The sequence below is a fragment of the Sphaerodactylus townsendi genome, linkage group LG02, assembly GCF_021028975.2.
Source record: "Sphaerodactylus townsendi isolate TG3544 linkage group LG02, MPM_Stown_v2.3, whole genome shotgun sequence".
NCBI lineage: Eukaryota > Metazoa > Chordata > Lepidosauria > Squamata > Sphaerodactylidae > Sphaerodactylus > Sphaerodactylus townsendi.
In genome coordinates, this window is record NC_059426.1 from 177,749,387 (window position 1) to 177,772,320 (window position 22,934).

The 22,934-nt window shown below is 48.8% G+C and overlaps 2 protein-coding genes across 2 annotated transcripts in view; one reads left to right on the plus strand and one right to left on the minus strand.

The window, feature by feature from the left end:
* The first annotated feature begins 2,808 nt into the window (after positions 1 to 2,808).
* ABHD12B (abhydrolase domain containing 12B) lies at positions 2,809 to 19,179 on the plus strand. Its single transcript, XM_048484686.1, has 10 exons — positions 2,809 to 2,867; positions 4,230 to 4,260; positions 5,985 to 6,030; positions 6,366 to 6,495; positions 7,484 to 7,521; positions 9,535 to 9,617; positions 11,137 to 11,219; positions 12,514 to 12,592; positions 14,579 to 14,706; positions 18,903 to 19,179. The coding sequence occupies exons 1-10, from the start codon at positions 2,809 to 2,811 to the stop codon at positions 18,925 to 18,927; spliced, it is 702 nt and encodes a 233-aa protein (XP_048340643.1). The 3' UTR covers positions 18,928 to 19,179.
* Positions 19,180 to 22,162: 2,983 nt separating this feature from the next.
* The window catches only part of PYGL (glycogen phosphorylase L), a 36,681-nt gene continuing 35,909 nt past the window's right edge, over positions 22,163 to 22,934 (minus strand). Inside the window, exon 16 of the mRNA XM_048484687.1 lies at positions 22,163 to 22,495. Within this exon, the coding sequence (XP_048340644.1) occupies positions 22,295 to 22,495 (201 nt within the window). The 3' untranslated portion in view covers positions 22,163 to 22,294. The remainder of the gene's footprint in view (positions 22,496 to 22,934) is intronic.

Here is a 22,934-nt window from a genome sequence, read left to right on the forward strand (position 1 = left end):
CAGTGAACTAAGAAACAGCTTGGGGGGTTGGAGTGGATTCAACACAGTGATTTGGTGAACCCCTCCTCTTGGGTTAAACCATAGGTGTCGAACTCGCGGCCCTCCAGATGTTATGGACTACTGTTCCCATAGTCCATAACATCTGGACGGCCGCGAGTTTGACACCTATGGCTGTTACACAGATCTTTGCTCTAGGAGCACCTTGGAGACCAACAAGACTTTGTGTGTAACAAGAAGAAGAAGAAGAAGAGGAAGAGGAAGAGGAAGAAGAAGAAGAAGAGGAAGAAGAAGAGGAAGAAGAAGAAGAGGAGGAGGAGGAGGAGTTTGGATTTATATCCCCCCCTTCTCTCCTGCAGGAGACTCAAAGGGGCTGACAATTTCCTTGCCCTTCCCCCCTCACAACAAACACCCTGTGAGGTAGGTGGGGCTGAGAGAGCTCCGAGGAGCTGTGACTAGCCCAAGGTCACCCAGCTGGCGTTTGTGGGAGTGCACAGGCTAATCTGAATTCCCCAGATCAGCCTCCACAGCTCAGGCGGCAGAGCTGGGAATCAAACCCGGTTCCTCCAGATTAGATACATGAGCTCTTAACCTCCTACGCCACTGCTGCTCCTAAATAAAGTTTTATATGGGATTCAGTCAAAGTAGTTACTAGTAAATTGGAAGTACGCCACTGCTGCTCTCCAACAACAACCTTTATTCGGCATTTAAAATAGGCTGTAGAGCGTTACCCGAAATTTATGAAGTACAAATCAGGAGTACATTCAAAACACAGACATAAACTTTGTGTGTGTGTGTGTGTGTGTGTGTGTGCGCGCGCGCGCACACGTGTGTGAAGTAAAAGGTTTACCCAAATGCCGGGTGCCTTTCCAGTAACATATTTATATTTGTGATTACGATTGTCTGATTACGATTGTGCTCTTCCTGTTATGTTATGCCATTTTATGTTGTACACCGCCCAGATCCCTCAGGGGGTGGGAGGTATATAAAATTAATAAATAATAATTACAATAATAACAATAACAACATATCAAAAATCAGGATTCTTCATCCAGAAACTCCAACAGCTGAGATTTTATTTTATTGAATTAAATTAAATGTTGTTTAAAAGGAAGAAAAGGAAACAATATTGTCAGTTCTCTCTGAGCTCTAGACAGTTCCAAGTATAAAAAGCAATACAGTACAGTATAAGGCCGTTTAGCCCAAGGCAGATGAATCCTTATGAATGAATGAATCTCTGTAGAATGAAGATGAATGGATCTCTCTTTGGCATGTCATCTAGTCCACGAAGAGGGAGGTGACACCCCACTTCCCCCCCTCCAAGCATTCTTGATAATTAAGACTTATCTGTCTCGTTTAGGATGTGGCCTCATAAAAGCCAATTTCCATTATCTGAACACAAACACACTTTACAACTTCAATGGGGGCCAAAAGGTTCCGCAGCAAGACCATAAGAACATAAGAACAAGCCAGCTGGATCAGACCAGAGTCCATCTAGTCCAGCACTCTGCTACTCGCAGTGGCCCACCAGGTGCCTTTGGGAGCTCACCTGCAGGAGGTGAAAGCAACGGCCTTCTGCTGCTGCTCCCGAGCACCTGGTCTGCTCAGACATTTGCAACCTCAGATCAAAGAGGATCAAGATTGGGAGCCATAGATCGACTTCTCCTCCATAAATCTGTCCAAGCCCTTTTTAAAGCTATCCAGGTGAGTGGCCATCACCACCTCCTGTGGCAGCATATTCCAAACACCAATCACACGTTGCGTGAAGAAGTGTTTCCTTTTATTAGTCCTAATTCTTCCCCCCAGCATTTTCAATGAAAGCCCCCTGGTTCTAGTATTGTGAGAAAGAGAGGAAAATTTCTCTCTGTCAACATTTTCTACCCCATGCGTAATTTTATAGATGTTTGCCATACTAGATACATGGTCTCTAAGTAAACGTAAAGGAATATATACACTTTCTTGGGGGGGGGGGTGCGTATGAGCTTTTGGGAAGCTCCTTTTATCTTAAGCAAGAGAGCTTTGACTTTCAAAAACCTGTTCTTCCCCTCCCCCCCTCCCAATCTTTTTGGTCTATAAGGCGCTACCCACTCAAATCTATCTCTTCTACTGCAGACTAACTTGGCTTTGCTCTGAATTTTCGCACCACCTGTTGCTTATCTGACACCCTGTGGAGTGGCCAGCACGATGCAGTGATGAAGAGTGGCGAACTCTGCGCTGGAGAGCCAGGTTTGATTCCCTGCTCCTCCACATGAAGCCTGTGTAAGGCTGGACACGCTCAGAGGCCCCTTCCGCACACGCAAAATAACGCGTTTTCAAACCACTTTCACAACTGTTTGCAAGTGGGTTTTGCCATTCCGCACAGCTTCAAAGAGCACTGAAAGCAGTTTGACAGTGCGTTGTTCTGCCTGTGCGGAACGAGCCAGACACAGCTAACTTGAACAGGAAAACTTTATTGAATTGCGTCGCCCCAGCTACAGGGTGCTGGAACGGAGGATCCCCGCTCAGTTCCAGCATTTAAGGCTGGTTTGAATCACCGCGCCACCCAATCGCCGCCGTCCCTTCTCCCGCTCCGGGGTTCCCGTTCGCGGCGGCTTCCCACTTCGGCGGCCACCCGTGGGAACTGGTGCATGTTGGGACTTGTAGTCCTGACAGCCTGCCGGGTGACTTTGGGACCATCGCAGTTCTCTCCGAACTTTCTCAACCCCACTCACCTCACAGGGAGGGAGGGGAGTATTGTGGGGAGAAGAAAGGAAAGGAGCTTGTAAGCCTCTTTGAGACGCCCTGAAGAGAAACCAGTTCTACTGCTTGTAGATGGAGCTGGCTTTGGCATTTGTCACCGGATTGCAACGTTCATGTAACCTGATTGATGTGTACACTGATATGCAAAGGGCCTTTCTCTCTTCCTTTCCTTGTTTATTGCTTTGACACTGATTGTAGAAAAGTAGGCTGGATGACCCTGAGGAGTCTCTCCACTTCAGGGAAACAGGATGTGGCTGTTAAGAACATAAGAACGAGCCTGCTGGATCAGACCAGAGTCCATCTAGTCCAGCTCTCTGCTACTCGCAGTGGCCCACCAGGTCTGAAGGTGGGAAGGCAAGGCAGGTGGATGCATCTATCCCTATCGCAGCCCTGGAGGTGCCTCAGCCTCAAACAACTATTTTCACTGGGGTGCTGTGTGGTTTCCGGGCTGTCTGGCCGTGTTCTAGCAGCATTCTCTCCTGATGTTTCGCCTGCATCTGTGGCTGGCATCTTCAGATGATCTGATAGTAGGAATGGAAAGCAAGTGGAGTATGTATACTGTGAGGTCCAAAGGTGAGGCCATCTGAATAGAGTAGCCTGGCATGTGAGTCACAAAGAAGTCTGTAGCATGTGAGTAACAATGAAGATAGCAAGGTCAATAGGTGAATGCATCTGAATAGAAGTATCCTGGCCTTTGTTCCCTTTGGTTGCTATTGTCTATAGTTGTCCTGTGTTTGTGTGGAGCTGATTAGTCACTGTCTTGATTCTAGAGTTTTTCAACACTGGCAGCCAAATTCTGTTCATTTTCATGCCAGCCACAGATGCAGGCGAAACTGGGGGTGGGAAAGAGGACTTGACCTGGGGCGTACAGAGTGCCGCGGTGGTTCAGAAGGCCCAGCAAAGACTGTACTCTCTGAGACTGTTAAGGAAACAACAACTGAATGGAAAACTCCTGGTGTCCTTTTACCGCTGTGCTATAGAGAGTGTCTTAACCTGCTGCATCTGTGTGTGGTTCCCCAGTTGCACAGTGGCAGATAGGAAGGCGCTCCAAAGGGTGATCACTCCTGCACAGAGGATTATCGGCTGCCCTCTCCCCTCCTTGGAAGAACTCTACAATTCCCGAAGCCTAAAGAAAGCCCAAAATATTCTGAGAGACCCGTCTCATCCAGCACACTCTCTTTTTGAACTGTGACCATCCGGCAGACGATACAGGTCTATCAAAACTAGGACAAAGAGGCTGAGAGACAGCTTCTACTCTAGAGCTGTGGCGATGCTGAACTCCGCAGCTTCGTGTTGATGTGTTTGGGGCTGTGTAGGGGTGGGTGGAGGAAGGGGAAAATGAGGATGGGGCATGAGTCTGAAATTGTGTGCATCGAGGAATGCTGCTGTAAATTTCGTTGTGCGTGCACAATGACAATAAAATGCTTATGCTTACTAACCTACTAACGGGATCGAGTCCTCATCTCTGCTTTTTTTTTTGAACTCTCTTTCAGGGCAACATCGCACAGAGTTAGTTTCATAAAGGTAAGTGACGTCTGGTGCCCTTGAGAGCTTCCGGTCAGTTCTCAGGACAGTTATAAGACCCATCCGTCCTGGACTGGCTCAATACTGTTTTTGTTTTGCTCTTTGCAATCATTTGAGACCGTGAAAGTATATTTTGGAGCCCGCTGTCTGATCAGGGTGCACAGAGGGGGTGGATTCTCTGCTCTGGGCGGAAGGTGAGACGTAGACGAGGGACAGAGGATTTTCCAAATGGTTGCTCAACTTCAGGAGCCGACCAAGCCGAGAGGACAACGTTGACGGACTCTGCCAGGTTCTTCACCCTCCCGTTCCCCTCAGCCAATCACGTTGCTTGGCACCAAGAACGGGCTGTCTGCTCTTGACCCATCTCTCTTCCTTGGCTTAGCAGCATGGGTATTGCTGTTGCTGCCGTTTTGAAACCCCCGTCACCCTGGCCAAGAGCCCAATCATGTATATTACTGTGTTGCTTAATCTTGATTTTTAAAACCTGATATTTGCCTTTTGCTTACATTTTGTTTTTTTTTAAACTTTACCCCTGGTTTCTTCTTTCACAGTCCCTCAGGGGTATCTTCTAAAGCCTTTCTCTCTACTACCCTGTTTCCCCGAATATAAGACATCCTCTGAAAATAAGACGTAGTAGAGGTTTTGCTGAGGTGCGAAATATAAGGCATCCCCCGAAAGTAAGACGTAGCAAAGTTTTTGTTTGGAAGCATGCCCGACGAACAGAACACAGAAAAACAAGACCCCCTGAAAATAAGACACAGCGCATCTTTGGGAGCAAAAACTAATATAAGACACTGTCTTATTTTCGGGGAAACACGGTATCAGTGTGATATAAGGGAAAGAGTTATGGGTGAGGACCCTGGATATCCTGGGTTTGAATCCCTGCTTCTACCATGGAAGCTCATGGGCGACCTTGGGCTCGCTGGAGTCTCTCAGCCTGGCCTACCTGACAGGGTGGTTGTTGTGGAAGAATGGGGGAGAGGAGAACGACATTGTAATCTGCTTTGAGTCGTGAGAAAAGCGAGATATGGTTAAACAAATGCTAACATGTGCATGGCAGCGGCTGTTGCTAACTTGGGAAGGGCCGAAATGAATTTGAACGTCAGGCGTCTGAATTTCAGAATGCTGAGAGCTCATCTTAGAAATCTGAATTTGGAAAGTTGACATTTCAATTGGGGCTTTTTTGTTTTGGGGAAAGGAGGTAGGACAGAGCATCTGCCTTGTATTCAAAATGTTCCTGGCCATCTCCTGGAACCCCTCTTCAGAAGCAGGTGATTTTTTTTCTGCTACAGACTGCCAGTAAACCTAGGGTCCCTTCCGCACATGCAGAATAATGCACTTTCAATCCACTTCCAATGCACTATGCAGCTGTGCGGAACAGCAAAATCCATTGGCAAAAAAATGTGAAAGTGGATTGAAAGTGCATTATTCTGCATGTGCGGAAGGGGTCTAAATGTCCCTGACCAGATTTGACGTACGACAGCTTTATTTTTGAACCTGTGAGGTGCACTAAACCGTCCTCACTGATCGTTCTTTTAGTCTGGAGCAAATGAATTAGGTCAGCACTGCCCAAAACACAGGAAAACCTCTGTGTCAAAAGACCCAGTCTGTATTTAGGTGGAATTTCACTTAGATAATGGATGCTGCCCTCGGGGTGTGTGTGTATGCTTAAATCGCCCGGCTTGCACAAAATCGCAAACACTGAAAGCTGTCTTTTTGAACAGGTAATGAGCGACAGCGACTTCCACGTCCTGGCCGTTGACTACAGAGGTAACTTCCTGTCGGAACAAGCTCTGAGTTTCTGCATTTTCACCCTCAAGGTGGTTGTGTTCTTCAGGGGTGTATCTGCCAGAGGGACATGGGGTATCACATGTCCCTGGGCGCAAGCCGTCTAATCACGTGGGGAGGCACCAGGCCCAGGCCGTGCTTGCCGGGTCCAGGTGGTAGACATGGGCACCCGGGGGGTGGGTGGGTGGGTGGGGGTCTGTGTGTGTGTGTGTGTGTGTGTGTGTGTGTGAGAAATTCAGATTGTGCCCCCATGCTCCATTTCCCCAGATACGCCCCTGGTGTTCTTTCCCCTTAACCTTCGATCCGTTGCTTCCCAGGTTACGCAGACTCTACGGGCCAGCCGAGTGAGACGGGTTTCACGACTGACATCCTGTATCTCTACCACTGGGTGAAGGCCAGGAGTAGAAACAGCACAGTGATCTTCTGGGGCCACTCCCTTGGTACTGGGTACGTCTCTGGATTTAGCCCAGTGAAAGAACATAAGAACTAGCCTGCTGGATCAGACCAGAGTCCATCTAGTCCAGCTCTCTGCTACTCGCAGTGGCCCACCAGGTGCCTTTGGGAGCTCACGTGCAGGAGGTGAAAGCAACGGCCTCCTGCTGCTGCTGCTCCCGAGCACCTGGTCTGCTAAGGCATTTGCAATCTGAGATCAAGGAGAATCAAGATTGGTAGCCATAAATCAAGGAGGTTAAGAGCTCGTGTATCTAATCTGGAGGAACCGGGTTTGATTCCCAGCTCTGCCGCCTGAGCTGCGGAGGCTTATCTGGGGAATTCAGATTAGCCTGTTCACTCCCACACACGCCAGCTGGGTGACCTTGGGCTAGTCATAGCTTCTTGGAGCTCTCTCAGCCCCACCTACCTCACAGGGTGTTTGTTGTGAGGGGGGAAGGGCAAGGAGATTGTCAGCCCCTTTGAGTCTCCTACAGGAGAGAAAGGGGGGATATAAATCCAAACTCTTCTTCTTCTTCTAGTGAATTCCACTGTCAAACAGCCTTGATTGTCAGGAAGTTATTCCTGAGGTTTAGGTGGAATCTCTTTTCCTTCACCTTGAACCCATGACTCCTTGTCCTAGTCTCTGGAGCAGCAGAAAACAAGCTTGCTCCCTGACCAACATGGCATCCCTTCAAATATCTAAACAGGGCTATCATGACCCCCTTTAACCTTCACTTCTCCAGACTTCTCCATTTGGCCGTGCCATCAGGGGCTGATAGGAACTGTAATCCATGAACATCTGAAGCTCTAGAGTTGGACACCCCTGGTTTATACTTCTTGTACTGTTTTTATATTATTGTATTTTATTATGTGTATTTATGTAAGCCGCCTTGAGTCTCTTGGGAGATTGGTGGGGTAAATATGCAAGATATAAATAAATGTATGTTCAGGAATTCCCTTTTTGCTCGGCATGCTGGCTGACTTCTTTTCTATTTCCTTCTAGGATTTCCACGAACGTCGCCCGGGTGCTGAAAGAGAAAGGTAAGTATTGAGAAAGTGTGGGGTAGGGTGGGGAAAAAAGACTTGGTAAATCCAAGCTGGGACGCTCCTGGAGTTTTTTTTTGTGGTGGGGCAGGAATTGGGGAGGGGAGAAACTTTTGCAGGATATAGTACATTAGACGCCTCCTTTCAAAGCCGCGATTTTCTCCAGGGGAACTGGAGATGAACTCTAATAGCGGGAGATTTCCGACAACCACCCGGAGGTTATGGACATAAACCACCTCGCACTTAAGAGCAGGTGGATTCTAATCTGGAGAACTGGGTTTGATTCCCCCCCCCCCCGCTTCACTTGAGTGGCAGAGGCTTGTCTGGTGAACTAGATGTGTTTCCACACTCCTACACATGAAGCCTGCTGGGTGACCTTGGGCGAGTCGCAGTTCTGTCTGAACTCTCTCAGCCCCACCTGCCTCGCAAGTTGTCTGTTGTGGGGAGAGGAGAGGAGCTTGTAAGCCACCTGGAGTCTCCTTGCAGGAGAGAAAGGTGGGGTATAAATCCAAACTCCTCCTCCTCCTCCTCCTCCTCCTCCTCCTCCTTCTTCTTTTTCTTCTTCTTCTTCTTCGATGATTTCCTCGTTTTAACAGTCTAATCCTGGTTGTGGGAAAGGGCTATTTTTATGGTTGCCAGCTTCAACCATCCCCCAGATGATTTTATTCATTCATTCATTCATGGGACTTTTATACCGCCCTATCCCCGGAGGGCTCAGGGCAGTGAACAACATATAGTCATAATACAGTCATAAAATAGCTAAAACCTTTAAAAGCAGCGATAAAAAAGGAAAACTAAACCTAATATATAGGCTAAACATAGGTGGCGTCCGACAGCCCCATTTTAAAACTCCTCACCCAAGTGGGTAGGGCGGCGAGTCCCCTCAGATGACAAGAGCCCAGATGTAAAGGGCCAGAAAGAAAAAGGGGGGAGGGGAGGGGGATGTATGTGTGTAACTGAAACGTATGATTTTAAATTTAAATTATCTATTGCTTTTATTAGTTCTTTATATGCTACCCTTCACCTTACGGGCTCAGGGCAGCTACCAATGTTTTATAAAGCAATAAGATCACACTTAAATGCCATTCATATGGCATTTTACTCTCTTTAAAGTCTATTCATGCTCACTGGTGACCGTTCATTAAGCGAATGCATTTATATTATTGCATATTGTATTTTGATGTAAGCCGCCCCGAACCCAATTCACCAGGAGAGGGTGAGATATAAAATGTTTTTAATGGCTTAAAAAAATGGTTTAAATCACAGGTGTCAAACTCGTGGCCCTCCAGATGTTATGGACTACAGTTCCCATCACCCCCTGCCAGCATCATGATGATGGGAACTGTAGTAAATACCATCTGGAGGGCCGCGAGTTTGACACCTATGGTTTAAATCATTTGTCACTCAGACTCAAAAATCCAGGTTTCCTACTTAATGCCTTACTCCTGCTGTTTGTTATAACCTTCATATTTACGACTCAGATGAAGGTTTCATTTTTGGAATAACGGTTTGGTTATTTACCAGATTGTTATGAAATTGTTGCATCGTGAACTTTCCCCACTAATTGGTTGATCTTCGTATTTGGACCTCTTTTTCGCTGTTTGTGTTTGGTGGGGGATGAGGAGGGGCCGGGTTTCTGGCAGGTGTGTACTACTCTTTTTTGGGGGGAGGGAGTGTTTTCCCTACTGAACCCTCTCAAGCAGCAGTGGCGTAGGAGGTTAAGAGCTCATGTATCTACTCTGGAGGAACCGGGTTTGATTCCCCGCTCTGCCGCCTGAGCTGTGGAGGCTTCTCTGGGGAATTCAGATTAGCCTGTGCACTCCCACACACGCCAGCTGGGCAACCTTGGGCTAGTCACAGCTTCTCGGAGCTCTCTCAGCCCCACCCACCTCAAAGGGTGTTTGTTGTGAGGGGGGAAGGGCAAGGAGATCGTCAGCCCCTTTGAGTCTCCTGCAGGAGAGAAAGGGGGGATATAAATCCAAACTCTTCTTCTTCTTCAAATCTTTTCAGAGGGGGTCATAGTAGATGCAATAGTTCTAGAAGCACCATACACCAGCATCCGAGATGCAGCGGCGACAATCCCCGTAACAAAAGTAAGTTTCTTTGTATGCGCTGGTCAGCTCCGGTTCTCCTTTCATTCACCAGGAGCTTGTGGGCAATGTGGAAATCTAGCAGGGTGGCTTGGCTCACTTGTTTGAGCCAGTGGGAGATCTGTCAGTGTTTTGCCGTGGAGCAGCCGCAGATTGAGTGCTGTTCCATCCTGGATGTTCTGCGTTAAATACCAAGCCTCGCCTCTCAGCGAGTCCCACCCCTCAGAAGCCTGAGGCAGGCACACGGCCAGAACAAAGAAAACCAAGGAAACAAACCCCCACTCAAAACAAAAGCCTTCCCAAGCCCTCAAATAACAAGCACACAAGCCCTCGAAACACAGTTAAAGATTTGAGGAAAAGCCCTCCAAAACGAAAACCAGAGCTTACCTAGTACCACTCCTCCTCTCCATTGCTTCTTCTCTCCACTGCTACTCCTCTCTGCTGCTTCCACTAAGTTGTCTCAGTTTTGCATTTGCCCCTTGAAAATCGCACTCCCTTGGTGAGAAATTCCCCCCTTTCACCCCAGAAGCCTGAGGCAGGCACACGGCCAGAACAAAGAAAACAAAGGAAAAAAACCCTACTCAAAACAAAAGCCTTCCCAAGCCCTCAAAGAACAAGCACACAAGCCCTCAGAAACACAATCTGTTAAAGATTTGAGAAAAGCCCTCCAAAAAGAAAACCGGAGCTTACCTAGTGCTTTCTGTACCACTCCTCCTCTCCATTGCTACTCCTCTCTGCTGCTTCCACTAAGTTGTCTCAGTTTTGCATTTGCCCCTTGAAAATCGCACTCCCCTGGTGAGAAATCCCCGCCTTTCACCCCAGTCAGCATAGTAGGTGAATCAGTAGTTGCTGATTCCACTGCTTTTCTTACAAGGCACAAATTTTCCGTAGTGGTGATATGTCGAGGTTTATGGTAGGTAATTGATGGCCTCATCCAAAGGGGGAGGATCAAATCTGGTGCTGTGGGCAGTGCAGGCCTACACTGGCAGATTTGCCCTCCCTGGGGCACTTGCTAGTGGTTAAGATCAAGGCGCGCTCTAATCTGGAGAACCGGTTTTGATTCCCTGCTCTGCCACTTGAGCTGTGGAAGCTTATCTGGTGAGCCAGATTAGCTTGTGCACTCCAACACACGCCAGTGGGGTGACCTTGGGCTAGTCACGGTTCTTCAGAGTTCTCTCAGCCCCACCCACCTCACAGGGTGTTTGTTGTGAGGGGGGAAGGGCAAGGAGATTGTAAGCCCCTTTGAGTCTCCTGCAGGAGAGAAAGGGGGGATATAAATCCAAACTCTTCTCTTCTTCTTCTTTTCAACGGCGGGCAGTTTCTTTGGCTGTTTTGGCTCTCCGCGCCATTAAAAAGCCGGCTTGGAAACAGCGGGGTGGCCGCAGCACCGCATCCCGGTGCCCGGCCATGTGGATGGGGCTGTGAGTTGCACAAAACAACATCTAGTCCCAGAAAATGTCTCTTCTGTAGCCAGCTGTGTTATGCTGTATTTTTCTGAAGCCCTTTCCTTCCTTTGAAACAGATCTACCGCCAATTTCCTGGCTTTGAGTATTTAATCTTGGACACGATGGAACGTGCGGACATGCGCTTCTGTAACGACAGAAAGTGAGTGGGGGGGGGGGTCTTCCAAAGTTTGCCCAGGGCGTTCAAACAGTCAGCTCTGGTATTGTGGAAGGCTTTCACAGCCAGAATCACTGGGGTGTTGTGGGTTTTCCTGGATTGTATGGCCGTGTTCTAGCAGCATTCTCTCTTGACGTTTCGCCTGCATCTGTGGCTGGCGTCTTCAGAGGATCTGATGGTGCCATTCACACAATGGAATCTGTCTCTCCGATGGTGATGGACAGTGCCATCAAGTCATAGTGAAATTATGGGCTACTTTATAGGGTGTTCAAGACAAGTGACATTCAGAGGTGGTTTGCTGTTGGCCACGTCGACATGACAACCTTGGACATACGTGGTGGTCCTTCATCCAAATGCTAACCAGGGACAACCTTGCTAGAACCAGGGGGCATCCATTGAAAATGCTGGGGGGAAGAATTAGGACTAATAAAAGGAAACACTTCTTCACGCAACGTGTGATTGGTGTTTGGAAGATGCTGCCACAGGAAATGGTGATGGCCACTAACCTGGAGAGCTTTAAAAGGGGCTTGGACAGATTTATGGAGGAGAAGTCGATTTATGGCTACCAATCTTGATCCTCCTTGATCTCAGATTGCAAATGCCTTAGCAGACCAGGTGCTCAGGAGCAGCAGCAGCAGCAGAAGGCCATTGCTTTCACCTCCTGCATGTGAGCTCCCAAAGGCACCTGGTGGGCCACTGCGAGTAGCAGAATGCTGGACTAGATGGACTCTGGTCTGATCCAGCAGGCTTGTTCTTATGTTCTAATTCTGAGATCTGATGAGATCGGGCTAGTCTGCAAGGCAAGAGTGGAGCGGAGGTGGTTTGCCATCGCCTGCCTTTGCGTAGCAACCCAGGACTTCCTTGGTGGTCTCCCATCCAAATATTAACCAGGGACAACCCTGCTTAGCTTCCAAGGTCTTTCAGGATCAGGGTAGCTTGCGTCCATGTGGGGAGAAGACCGAGGTAGTTTGCCATTGCCTGCCTTTGCACATCCAAATACTAACCGGGGCCAACCCTGTTTTGCTCCGAAGATGTGACAAAATTGGGCTATCCTGGGCTATCCTTACAGGAATTAAAATGAAGCCAAGCTGGGCTGGGCGGGTAATAGGATTGGGGAAACACCCCCTGCCACTCGACAGCCCGTTCCACCAGATTCTGCCATGAACCCCCCCCACCCGCAATAAGAACCTGCAAACCCCAGACATGGGATTTCCACCTCTGTGACTTCTGAACGAGAGGCAAGGCAGGCGAATCTAACCGGCTCCGTTCTTGCCCGCAGCGTCCAAGTGCTCTCCAGCCCAATCTTAATTTTGCACTCGGAAGACGACGGCATGATACCCATCAGCCACGGGAAAAAGGTAACAGGACTCCTCATTTGGGATCAGGGAGTTGCTGTGAAGGAGAGGAGTCTCTTGTGCTAGCTGGGACTTTCCCGCTCAGTTCTGTTTCCAAAATGGGGTTTGATTTCCCGCTCCTTGACAGGGTGGGTGGGGTTTGTTCCTCTTCTACTACACATGAAGCCTGCTGGGTGACCCGGGGCTAGTCACAGTTCTTTCTAAACTCTCTCAGCCCCACCTGCCTCACAAGGTGTCTGTTGTGAGGAGAGGAAGGGAAGGAGTTTATCAGCCACTTTGAGACTGTATTGTCGAGAAGGCTTTCACGGCTGGAATTACTGGGGTGCTGTGGGGTTTCCGGACTGTACGGCCGTGTGCCAGTAGCATTTTCTCCTGACGTTTCACCTGCATCTGTGGCTGGCATCTTCAGAGGATCTCTGAACAACTGATCTCCCCATCAAGGACATTGGTAGAAAAATAGACGATTTCCAAGAACGTTGAAAAGTTTCCCAAGAGACTCTGGGAGATTCTGGGAGAATTGGATAGAACCTTTTGTGTTGAATAGTTGTTATATTTGCTTATTTTCTCGGTATTGTAACACGTTCAAATGGTACATTCTTATATCAGCCAATCAGAGAAATTCTAAGGAGGTATTTTGTAAGAGGGGTATAAGTTGTTTGAGAATTTGTTGGTATGCATGAATAACTGATTGTAATATTTATTTTTTCGCTCTTCGCTAAATTCTTTTGCACTATGTAATATTAAGGTTTGCTAAGAGGGGTGTAATATTCCAGTCACAGTTCTCTGAGAACTCTCTCAGCCCCAGCTACCTGTCGAGGTGTCTGTTGTGGGGAGGGGAAGGAGTTTGTAAGACACTTTGAGACTCCTTAAGGAGCAGCAGTGGCGTAGGAGGTTAAGAGTTTGTGTATCTAATCTGGAGGAACCGGGTTTGATTCCCCGCTCTGCCGCCTGAGCTGTGGAGGCTTATCTGGGGAATTCAGAGTAGCCTGGGCACTCCCACACACGCCAGCTGGGTGACCTGGGGCTAGTCACAGCTTCTCGGAGCTCTCTCAGCCCTGCCCACCTCACAGGGTGTTTGTTGTGAGGGGGGAAGGGCAAGGAGATTGTCAGCCCCTTTGAGTCTCCTGCAGGACAGAAAGGGGGGATATAAATCCAAACTCCTCTTCTTCTTCTTGGCAGCTGTGAAAAAGGCAAACTCTATGCTGGGGATAATTAGGAAAGGAGTTGATAATAAAACTGCAAGGATTGTCATGCCTTTATATAAAGCCGTGGTGCGACCGCACTTGGGAGTACTGTGTTCAGTTCTGGTCACCACATCTCAAAAAGGATATCGAAGAGATAGAAAAAGTGCAGAGAAGGGCAACGAGGATGATTGAGGGATTGGAGCACCTTCCTTATGAAGAGAGGCTGCAGCGTTTGGGACTCTTTAGTTTGGAGAGGAAACGGCTGAGGGGGATATGACTGAAGTCTATAAAATTATGCATGGGGTAGAAAATGTTGACAGAGAGAAATTGTTCTCTCTTTCTCACAATACTAGAACCAGGGGGCATACATTGAAAATGCTGGGGGGAAGAATTAGGACTAATAAAAGGAAACACTTCTTCACGCAACGTGTGATTGGTGTTTGGAATATGCTGCCACAGGAGGTGGTGACGGCCACTAACCTGGATAGCTTTAAAAAGGGCTTGGACAGATTTATGGAGGAGAAGTCGATTTGTGGCTACCAATCTTGATCCTCCTTGATCTCAGATTGCAAATGCCTTAGCAGACCAGGTGCTCAGGAGCAGCAGCAGCAGCAGAAGGCCATTGCTTTCACCTCCTGCATGTGAGCTCCCAAAGGCACCTGGTGGGCCACTGCGAGTAGCAGAATGCTGGACTAGATGGACTCTGGTCTGATCCAGCAGGCTAGTTCTTATGTTCTTCTTATGTTCTTCAAGGTAGAGAAAAGCGGGGTTTAAAAACTAACTGTTCTTTCTGTCCTTTCTCCAGCTGTATGAGATAGCCCGCAATGCCTCCCAGAAGAAAGAAACCGTCCAGTTCATTGCCTTCCCTGCGAGCAAGGGCTTCGGCCACGACTACCTTTCCTCCAAAGCCCCGAACTGCCGGCCATACTGGAAGTGAGTGAGCTGCGCTGCGTAGCGTCCAGAAGGCTCAAACGGCAGTCCTGACCTGGTTTTCTTTTCTGGCATTTCAAAGAGCCGCCCCGTTAGGGGATTTGGTGGGGGGGGTAAATTGGTTGAAGGGCTCCCGGCAAGCAGGTCTGAATCCAGACCAACCAGCCGAATGTCGGAGCCCTTGATTGATGCGAGAACAGAGAAGGCCGAGTTTGTTTTTTCAGCTTCTGGTGGTTGGCTGTGCCTGTAGCTAGCAGGGAGGCAATTAAGAGCACCGATGCTTTTTTGGCAGACAAAGTTCAAAGCACCAACAAAGAGCTGGGGGGGTGTGATCGTCTGCGCGGCACCCACAGCCCAGGGGGACATAAGCCACCTGCCTCGAGCAAACAGCCTCCTTGGGGAAGGGCCTTGGCTCAATGGTACTGGCAGAAGGTGCGGTGAAAGACCTCAGCCTTCGAATCATAGAGTTGGAAGAGACCCCCAGGAACGCCCAACTTCCTGCCATGCAGGAACACACAATCAAAGCACTCCTGACATATGTTCATCCAGCCTCTGCTCTTGGAGGCAGTGAATCCCACTGTCGAACAGCCCTGACAGCCAGGAAGTTCTTCCTAACGATTAGGTGGGATTAGGTGGATTAGGAGCAGCAGTGGCGTAGTGGCTAAGAGCAGTGGCTAAGAGTAGGTGCACTCTGATCTGGAGGAACCGGGTTTGATTCACAGCTCTGCCGCTTGAGTTGTGGAGATTTATCTGAGGAATTCAGATTAGCCTGTACACTCCCACACACGCCAGCTGGGTGACCTTGGGCTAGTCACAGCTTCTCGGAGCTCTCTCAGCCCCACCTGCCTCACAGGGTGTTTGTTGTGAAGGAGGAAGGGCAAGGAGATTGTCAGCCCGTTTGAGTCTCCTGCAGGAGAGAAGGGGGGGATATAAATCCAAACTCTTCTTCTTCTTCTTCTGACAGTCAGGAAGTTCTTCCTAACGATTAGGTGGAATCTCTTTTCTGCACCTTGAATCCATTACTCTGTGTCCTATTTCTGGTGTAGCAGAAAACAAGCTTGCTCCCTCTTCGACATGGGATCCCTTCAAATATCTAAACATGGCTATCATGTCCCCCCTTAACCTTCACTTCTCCTGACTAAACATCCCCAGCTCCTGAAGTCTCTCTTCATAGGGAATGGACTCATAAGAACATAAGAACAAGCCAGCTGGATCAGACCAGAGTCCATCTAGTCCAGCTCTCTGCTACTCGCAGTGGCCCACCAGGTGCCTTTGGGAGCTCACCTGCAGGAGGTGAAAGCAATGGCCTTCTGCTGCTGCTGCTGCTCCCGAGCACCTGGTCTGCTAAGACATTTGCAATCTCAGATCAAAGAGGATCAAGATTGGGAGCCATAGATCGACTTCTCCTCCATAAATCTGTCCAAGCCCCTTTTAAAGCTCTCCAGGTTAGTGGCCATCACCACCTCCTGTGGCAGCATATTCCAAACACCAATCACACGTTGCGTGAAGAAGTGTTTCCTTTTATTAGTCCTAATTCTTCCCCCCAGCATTTTCAATGGATGCCCCCTGGTTCTAGTATTGTGAGAAAGAGAGAAAAATTTCTCTCTGTCAACATTTTCTACCCCCTGCATAATTTTACAGACTTCAATCCTATCCCCCCTCAGACGTCTCCTCTCCAAACTAAAGAGTCCCAAACGCTGCAGCCTCTCCTCATAAGGAAGGTGCTCCAATCCTTCAATCATCCTCATTGCCCTTCTCTGCACTTTTTCTATCTCTTCAATATCCTATTGACTCCACCTGCCTCACAAGGTGTCTGTTGTGGCGAGAAGAAGGGAAAGGAGTTTGTCATCCACCTTGAGTCTCTTTCCAGGAGAGAAAAACGGGGTATAAAAAAAATGGCAGCAACATCCCACCCAAATCAGCCGCTAGAGAAGTGCTAGGGTAGCCACAAGATCCTGCATTTTATTCCTGGTTGGGAAAACCACGCCTGTCTTGGCAGGCTGAGAGTTCCAGCCCCGGTGTTTCCATATGATGGAAATCAAAGTCTCCTCCCACTCCTACACATGAAGCCTGCTGGGTGACCTTGGGCCAGCCCCAGGTATCTCAGGACTCTCTCAGCCCCACCAGGTGTCTGTTGGGAAGAGAAGAAGGGAAAGGAGTCTGTGGTCGATTCTGCACTTTCGTTTTCGACCTAAGTTCGAGCTGCGTTCGACCTAAGCACTCTGCACAACCACTGGGATCGACGTGGTTTTGTACCAGCTTCACCCCACGTAACGGTCAAATTTCCGACTCCAGTTGGGAACTACTACTTTTTCAGGGAACCCCGCTCGAACTCAGCTCGATTCGAGTAAAGTGCGGAATCTCTGGTGCCAGGAGTCCCCCATTCAGCCAATCACAGCTGAGTGTTTCGGGCATGTGTACAGCTGGCCAATCAAAACACGCCACCTTCGTCCCTCCATTCCTGTGGAAGTTTTGTTTATAACGTGTGTGGGGATAGACGGAACATGGCTGTAGAACAGTAGCCAATCGGAACGGAGCGGCGAAGAGGCACAGGATGATCCCGCCCTCCGAGCTGGGATCAAGCTGGTTGCAGTGGGGAACAACAATGGCTTTGACCTAGGTCAGTACCCTTCTCAGGGAACTGGGTCGAACCTATTTTACTCGTGTGCGGAATCGCCCTGTAAGTCCCTTTGAGTCTTCTTAGGAGTATCTTATTCTTCTCTTTTTCTGTGGTGGCAGCTCTCCTCAAAACAACGTTTTAAAAAATTTGCACAGCCAATCAGTTCTGCAATGGTCAATCAGATAAATTGCTGGGCAGAACCATTGCTGGTCTCCTCTTGCTTCTCAAAATCACTTGGGAATGTATTGGTGAGAGCTAAGGTGCCCATGGGCACGATGTTGGAGTAATGGGTAAGAGAAGGTGGATTCTAATCTGGAGAACGGGGTTTGATTCCCTACTCCTCCACCTGAGTGGCCGAGGCTTATCCAGTGAACCAGGTGTGTTTCCACACTCCTACAGGGTGGCTTGGGCTAGTCCAGGGGTAGGGAACCTGCGGCTCTCCAGATGTTCAGGAACTACAATTCCCATCAGCCTCTGTCAGCATGGCCAATTGGCCATGCTGGTAGAAAACTGATGGGAGTAGTTCTGGTATCTGGGCTCCCCTGGAAATCTGGAAGGGCTAGTCTCTCTCTGAACTCTCTCAGCCCCACAAGGTGTCTGTTGTGGGGAGAGGAAGGGAAAGGAACTTGAAAGCCACCTCGAGTCTCTTTTACAGGAGAGAAAGGTGGGGCATCAATCCAAACTCCTCTTCCTCTTCTTCGTCGTCGTGCACGGACCTTTCAAACAGGGACAGAATTTCTCTAGCAGAGTGTAGAGCGGCTGAAAAACCAGACATCCCTACTCATCTTGGGCCCTTACGAGAGAAGGCAGCCCTTCATTCCATAGCCAACCTGAAAGCTCTCAGGAATCAGAGGCGATATTGTGGCAGAGACTGTTCTTTTCCTTGTTTGCAGAAGAAGAGTTTGGAGTTACATCCCCCCTCCCTCTCCTGTAAGGAGACCCAAAGGGGCTTACAATCTCCTTCCCACCCACCCACCCCCAACAAACACCCTGTCAGGTAGGTAGGGCTGAGATAACTGTGAGTAGAAGGGATACGGCACCCATCCTGGTTTTCCTCAGGATTCTTGCGTGTCTCTGTGGAGCCTCAAAGATAACTGGCATCAGCATGCGGGCATAGCGCAGTGGCGTAGGAGGTTAAGAGCTCGTGTATCTAATCTGGAGGAACTGGGTTTGATTCCCAGCTCTGCCGCCTGAGCTGTGGAGGCTTATCTGGGGAATTCAGATTAGCCTGGGCACTCCCACACACGCCAACTGGGTGACCTTGGGCTAGTCACAGCTTCTCGGAGCTCTCTCAGCCCCACCTACCTCACAGGGTGTTTGTTGTGAGGGGGGGAGGGCAAGGAGATTGTCAGCCCCTTTGAGTCTCCTGCAGGAGAGAAAGGGGGGATATAAATCCAAACTCTTCCTCCTCTTCCTCCTCCTCTTCTTCTTCCTCTTCTTCTTCTTCTTCTCCCCCCTGTTCACCACTCAAGGCGGAAGGTGATCCAGAGACGGGCACATTTGTAACTTGCACGGGAGGCAAATATTTTCAGCGGCACAGAGTTGGAAAACGGCTTTCTTTTTATCTTTCCCCTCACAGAGATTTTCTCCAGAGCATCAAATGATCGGCGTCCGTCTACAGTCGAGCCCAGCTGGGAGGAGAGTCCTTTGACCTTTTCCACGCGCACAGCCAACCATGGGTTTTCCCCGTGGTCAAACTTTGTGTTGTAATGTTTTCTGTGAAATCATTCCACACACACCTCCATCCTGCCCATTTTGTCATTTGACTCTTGAGTTGCAATTATTCCACGTGCCGCCGCTGAAAATAAATTATTTGTCATGGTGACGGGCAAGATGTCATCCATGATGCAGAAGAATCACCCTCCCCTTCAGCTATTTTCTCCTCCTACTCCTCCTGTTTTCAAAAGGATCTTTTTAAAAATTTCTCTTTTGCATTGGTGATAAGAGCATGGACAGAAGGCAGGTCGATTGCATCAGCTTTGGAGCGAGGCATGTCACCTTCAGAAGATACAATATATCAGCAGCTAGGTATCAGTAAAATTGACAAGGGAAGTTGCTTTTGCAGGAGGAAATTAGAATCATACAGTTGGAAGAGACCCCAAGGGGCCATCAAGTCCAACCCCCTGCCGTGCAGAAACACACAATCAGAGCACTCCTGACAGATGGTCATCCGGCCTCTCTTTAAAAACCTCCAAAGAAGGAGACTCCGCCACACTCCGAGGTCGTGAATTCCACTGTCGAACAGCCCTGACTGTCAGGAAGTTTTTCCTGATGTTTATTAGGTGGGATCTCTTTTCCTGTATCTTGAACCCATCACTCCTGGTCCTAGTCTCTGGAGAAGCAGAAAACAAGCTCTCTCCCTCACTAGCATGGCATCCCTTCAAATATCTAAATATGGCTATTATGTCACCCCTTAACCTTCTCTTCACCAAAGTAAACATCTCAGGCTCCCTAAGTCTCTCCTCGTAGAGGCATGGATTCCAGACCTTTTACCATTGTGGTTGCCCTCCTCTGGACCCGTTCCGGCTTCTCAACGTCCTTCTTGAATTGCAGTGCCCAGAACTGTACACCGTATTCCAGGCGACAAACTGACAAAACAGCTGGTGTACTTTGGCCATCCCTTGTTAACCCCCTACTGCAAACCCTTGTCAATTTCACTAACTGCAGACACAGTGTGTCTTCAGGATGAAATTGACAAAGCTGACCCAATTGATCTGTCCTTTCCGTTCTACTGCTAATACAATAAAGAAAAAAATTGCTTTTAAAACAGACAACAAAGGAAGCAGAAAATGTCTGAATGGGAGGTTGGGCGTCCACACGGAGTTGTGATGAGGGCCATGTGTTTAGGGCCATGTGTTTAGTGGGGCAAGACGAATAAAAACTGCTTCAATACAATCGCACGCTCACAGGAAGTTGGCCTGGAAACAGACGGAAGAAACACTGCAGTAAACGAGCTCAAGAGAACAGCGGAGGAAATGTTTCCGGAGCCGAACAAAGGAAAAAAGAATCAGAACTTAAAAGGAAAAAAAAGTAGCATTTGGTGGCAAGATATATTGTAAACCGCCTCATGAAGGAACGTCATTTGTTTTTACTTTTTGGGGACCTGTAGTAAAACAAAAAAATGGGAAGGGAGAGTGTGGCTTTTTTCCTTTATTGTAGGCCTGTGTGTATTCAGGAATGCATGATGTGGTACATCAGACAAAACACCATTCAGAGGCTAACAGCAAAAACTGACCCCCCCTAAGCTTCTTGCTGAAGGGGGGGGAGGGGTCACCAAAACTTTAGCCCTCCTGTGTCTGAACTGGACTACTGTCGAGCTCGGCTGCACAGAGATCTACTCTCATCTGTCTTCCTAATTGTACGCAAGCAACTGTGCAGCCGCCGAGCTGCTTCGCCGACCTGCCCTCAACGGGCAGACCAAGCACATAGCACCGGTTGTGTCGTTTAAAGCACCGTGGTCTGGTGGAAAAGGATTATAGGCTCACCTCTTATGGGAGGACCGCTGGGAAGGGAACAGCAAACAGCATGAGCCGAGTTTCCCGGCTGCTTCCGTCCCCTCCTTCCCCAATGGGTGCTGTGCTATGTTAAGGAACCAATACACTACTACCAAGAGTCAATAAGAGGGGTAACCTGTCTGAGACTAACCTACACGTGATTTTCTAAAAACCAGATTTGAGTCCAGGAGTACCGTAGAGACCAACAGGATTACAGGTCGATAAGCTTTCAAGAACCAAAGTGCCCGCCGTTAAGAACATAAGAACAAGCCAGCTGGATCAGACCAAAGTCCATCTAGTCCAGCTCTCTGCTACTCGCAGTGGCCCACCAGGTGCCTTTGGGAGCTCACTTACTTTACGTTCAGTTACTTTTGACAGTCGAAAGCTCCTACCCCAAATAACTTGTCAAAAAGGATGTTGACGAGATAGAAAAAGTGCAGAGAAGGGCCACGAGGATGATTGAGGGACTGGAGCACCTTCCCTATGAGGAGAGGCTGCAGCGTTTGGGACTCTTTCGTTTGGAAAGGAGATGTCTGAGTGGGGATAGGATTGAAGTCTATACAATTATGCAGGGGGTAGAAAATGTTGACAGAGAGAAATTTCTCTCTCTTTCTCACAATACTAGAACCAGGGGGCATCCATTGAAAATGCTGGGGGGAAGAATTAGGACTAATAAAAGGAAACACTTCTTCACGCAACGTGTGATTGGTGTTTGGAATATGCTGCCACAGGAGGTGGGGATGGCCACTAACCTGGAGAGCTTTAAAAGGGGCTTGGACAGATTTATGGAGGAGAAGTCGATTTGTGGCTACCAATCTTGATCCTCCTTGATCTGAGATTGCAAATGCCTTAGTAGACCAGGTGCTCAGGAGCAGCAGCAGCAGCAGCAGGCCATTGCTTTCACATCCTGCAGGTGAGCTCCCAAAGGCACCTGGTGGGCCACTGCGAGGAGCAGAGAGCTGGACTAGATGGACTCTGGTCTGATCCATCTGGCTTGTTCTTATGTTGCTCTCTAAGGTGCCAACTGGACTCGGATCTAGCAGTTCTACTCACGGGTTCCCTCTGAAACTATTTTAGAAGCTATCTGACCTCACCTGTGGCTCCCGTTACCGTTTTTCATGCAAGTCATTTGCAGCGAAGGGATCAGCAACCTGCGGTCAGTTGATTCCCCTCCTCCTCGATATTCCCGGGCAACTGTGGGTTTTGTTTTTAGGAGGCTGACCATTACAGAACTCCAATTTCCCCCAGGAAGAAGGGAGGAGAAGCCAGGAGATTTGAACGTGACCTACACACACCTTGCTCGTTCCCACTTAACGCAGCCTCCAAATAGCTCAGATCCCCTTAGACACCCAGAAGCCAAATTGCAAGAGCCCCATAACCTTTACTACTGGTAACACCTAAGCAACGCTGGGGGGACGCGTTCCCCACCCTGTACAGCACAGCCGCTATGCAAACAAGAGCTAAGCATTTCTCGGGTTCACATGTGTAACTTGTCGGTCATCTCGTTGGCCATCTGCTCATCGGCCACGTCCCGGGGCACGTTGGGGGGCGGGATCTTGATGTCGGAAGGCTCCACGCCCCAGACGTCCCGGGCGTATTCCTTGATGGTCCTGTCGCTGGAGAACTTCCCGGAGGCCGCAATGTTCCGGATGACTGTTTTGGTCCACTCCCTGGAGTTCTAGGAAGGGAGAGAAAGAGGATGAGTCTGGACAAGAGCCAAAGGCCGGCCGGCCATCCATCCATCCATCCATCCATCCATCCATCCATCCATCCATCCATCCATCCATCCATCCATCCATCCATCCATCCATCCATCCATCCATCCATCCATCCATCCAATACACTGCACGCCCCTGAAAAGGCTCTGGGTGGTGTACAACAATAAAATACAAAAAAATTACATATATTAAAATCAGATCCATCATTTAAAATATAGCATTATAAGAAGAAGAAGAAGAAGAGTTTGTATTTATATTTCCCTTTCTCTCCTATAGGAGACTCAAAGGGGCTTACAATCTCCCTGCCCTTCCCCCCTCACAACAAACATCTGTGAGGTAGGTGGGGCTGAGAGAGCTCCGAGAAGCTGTGACTAGCCCAAGGTTTCCCAGCTGGCGTGT

Coding starts and splice junctions, on each gene's coding strand:
- ABHD12B (XM_048484686.1), top strand. CDS start 2,809: ATGGAGCTGGCTTTGGCATTTGTCACCGGATTGCAACGTTCATGTAAC. Junction 4,261..5,984: donor ACAGAGTTAGTTTCATAAAG/GTAAGTGACGTC, acceptor CTTTTTGAACAG/GTAATGAGCGACAGCGACTT. Junction 11,220..12,513: donor CGCTTCTGTAACGACAGAAA/GTGAGTGGGGGG, acceptor TCTTGCCCGCAG/CGTCCAAGTGCTCTCCAGCC.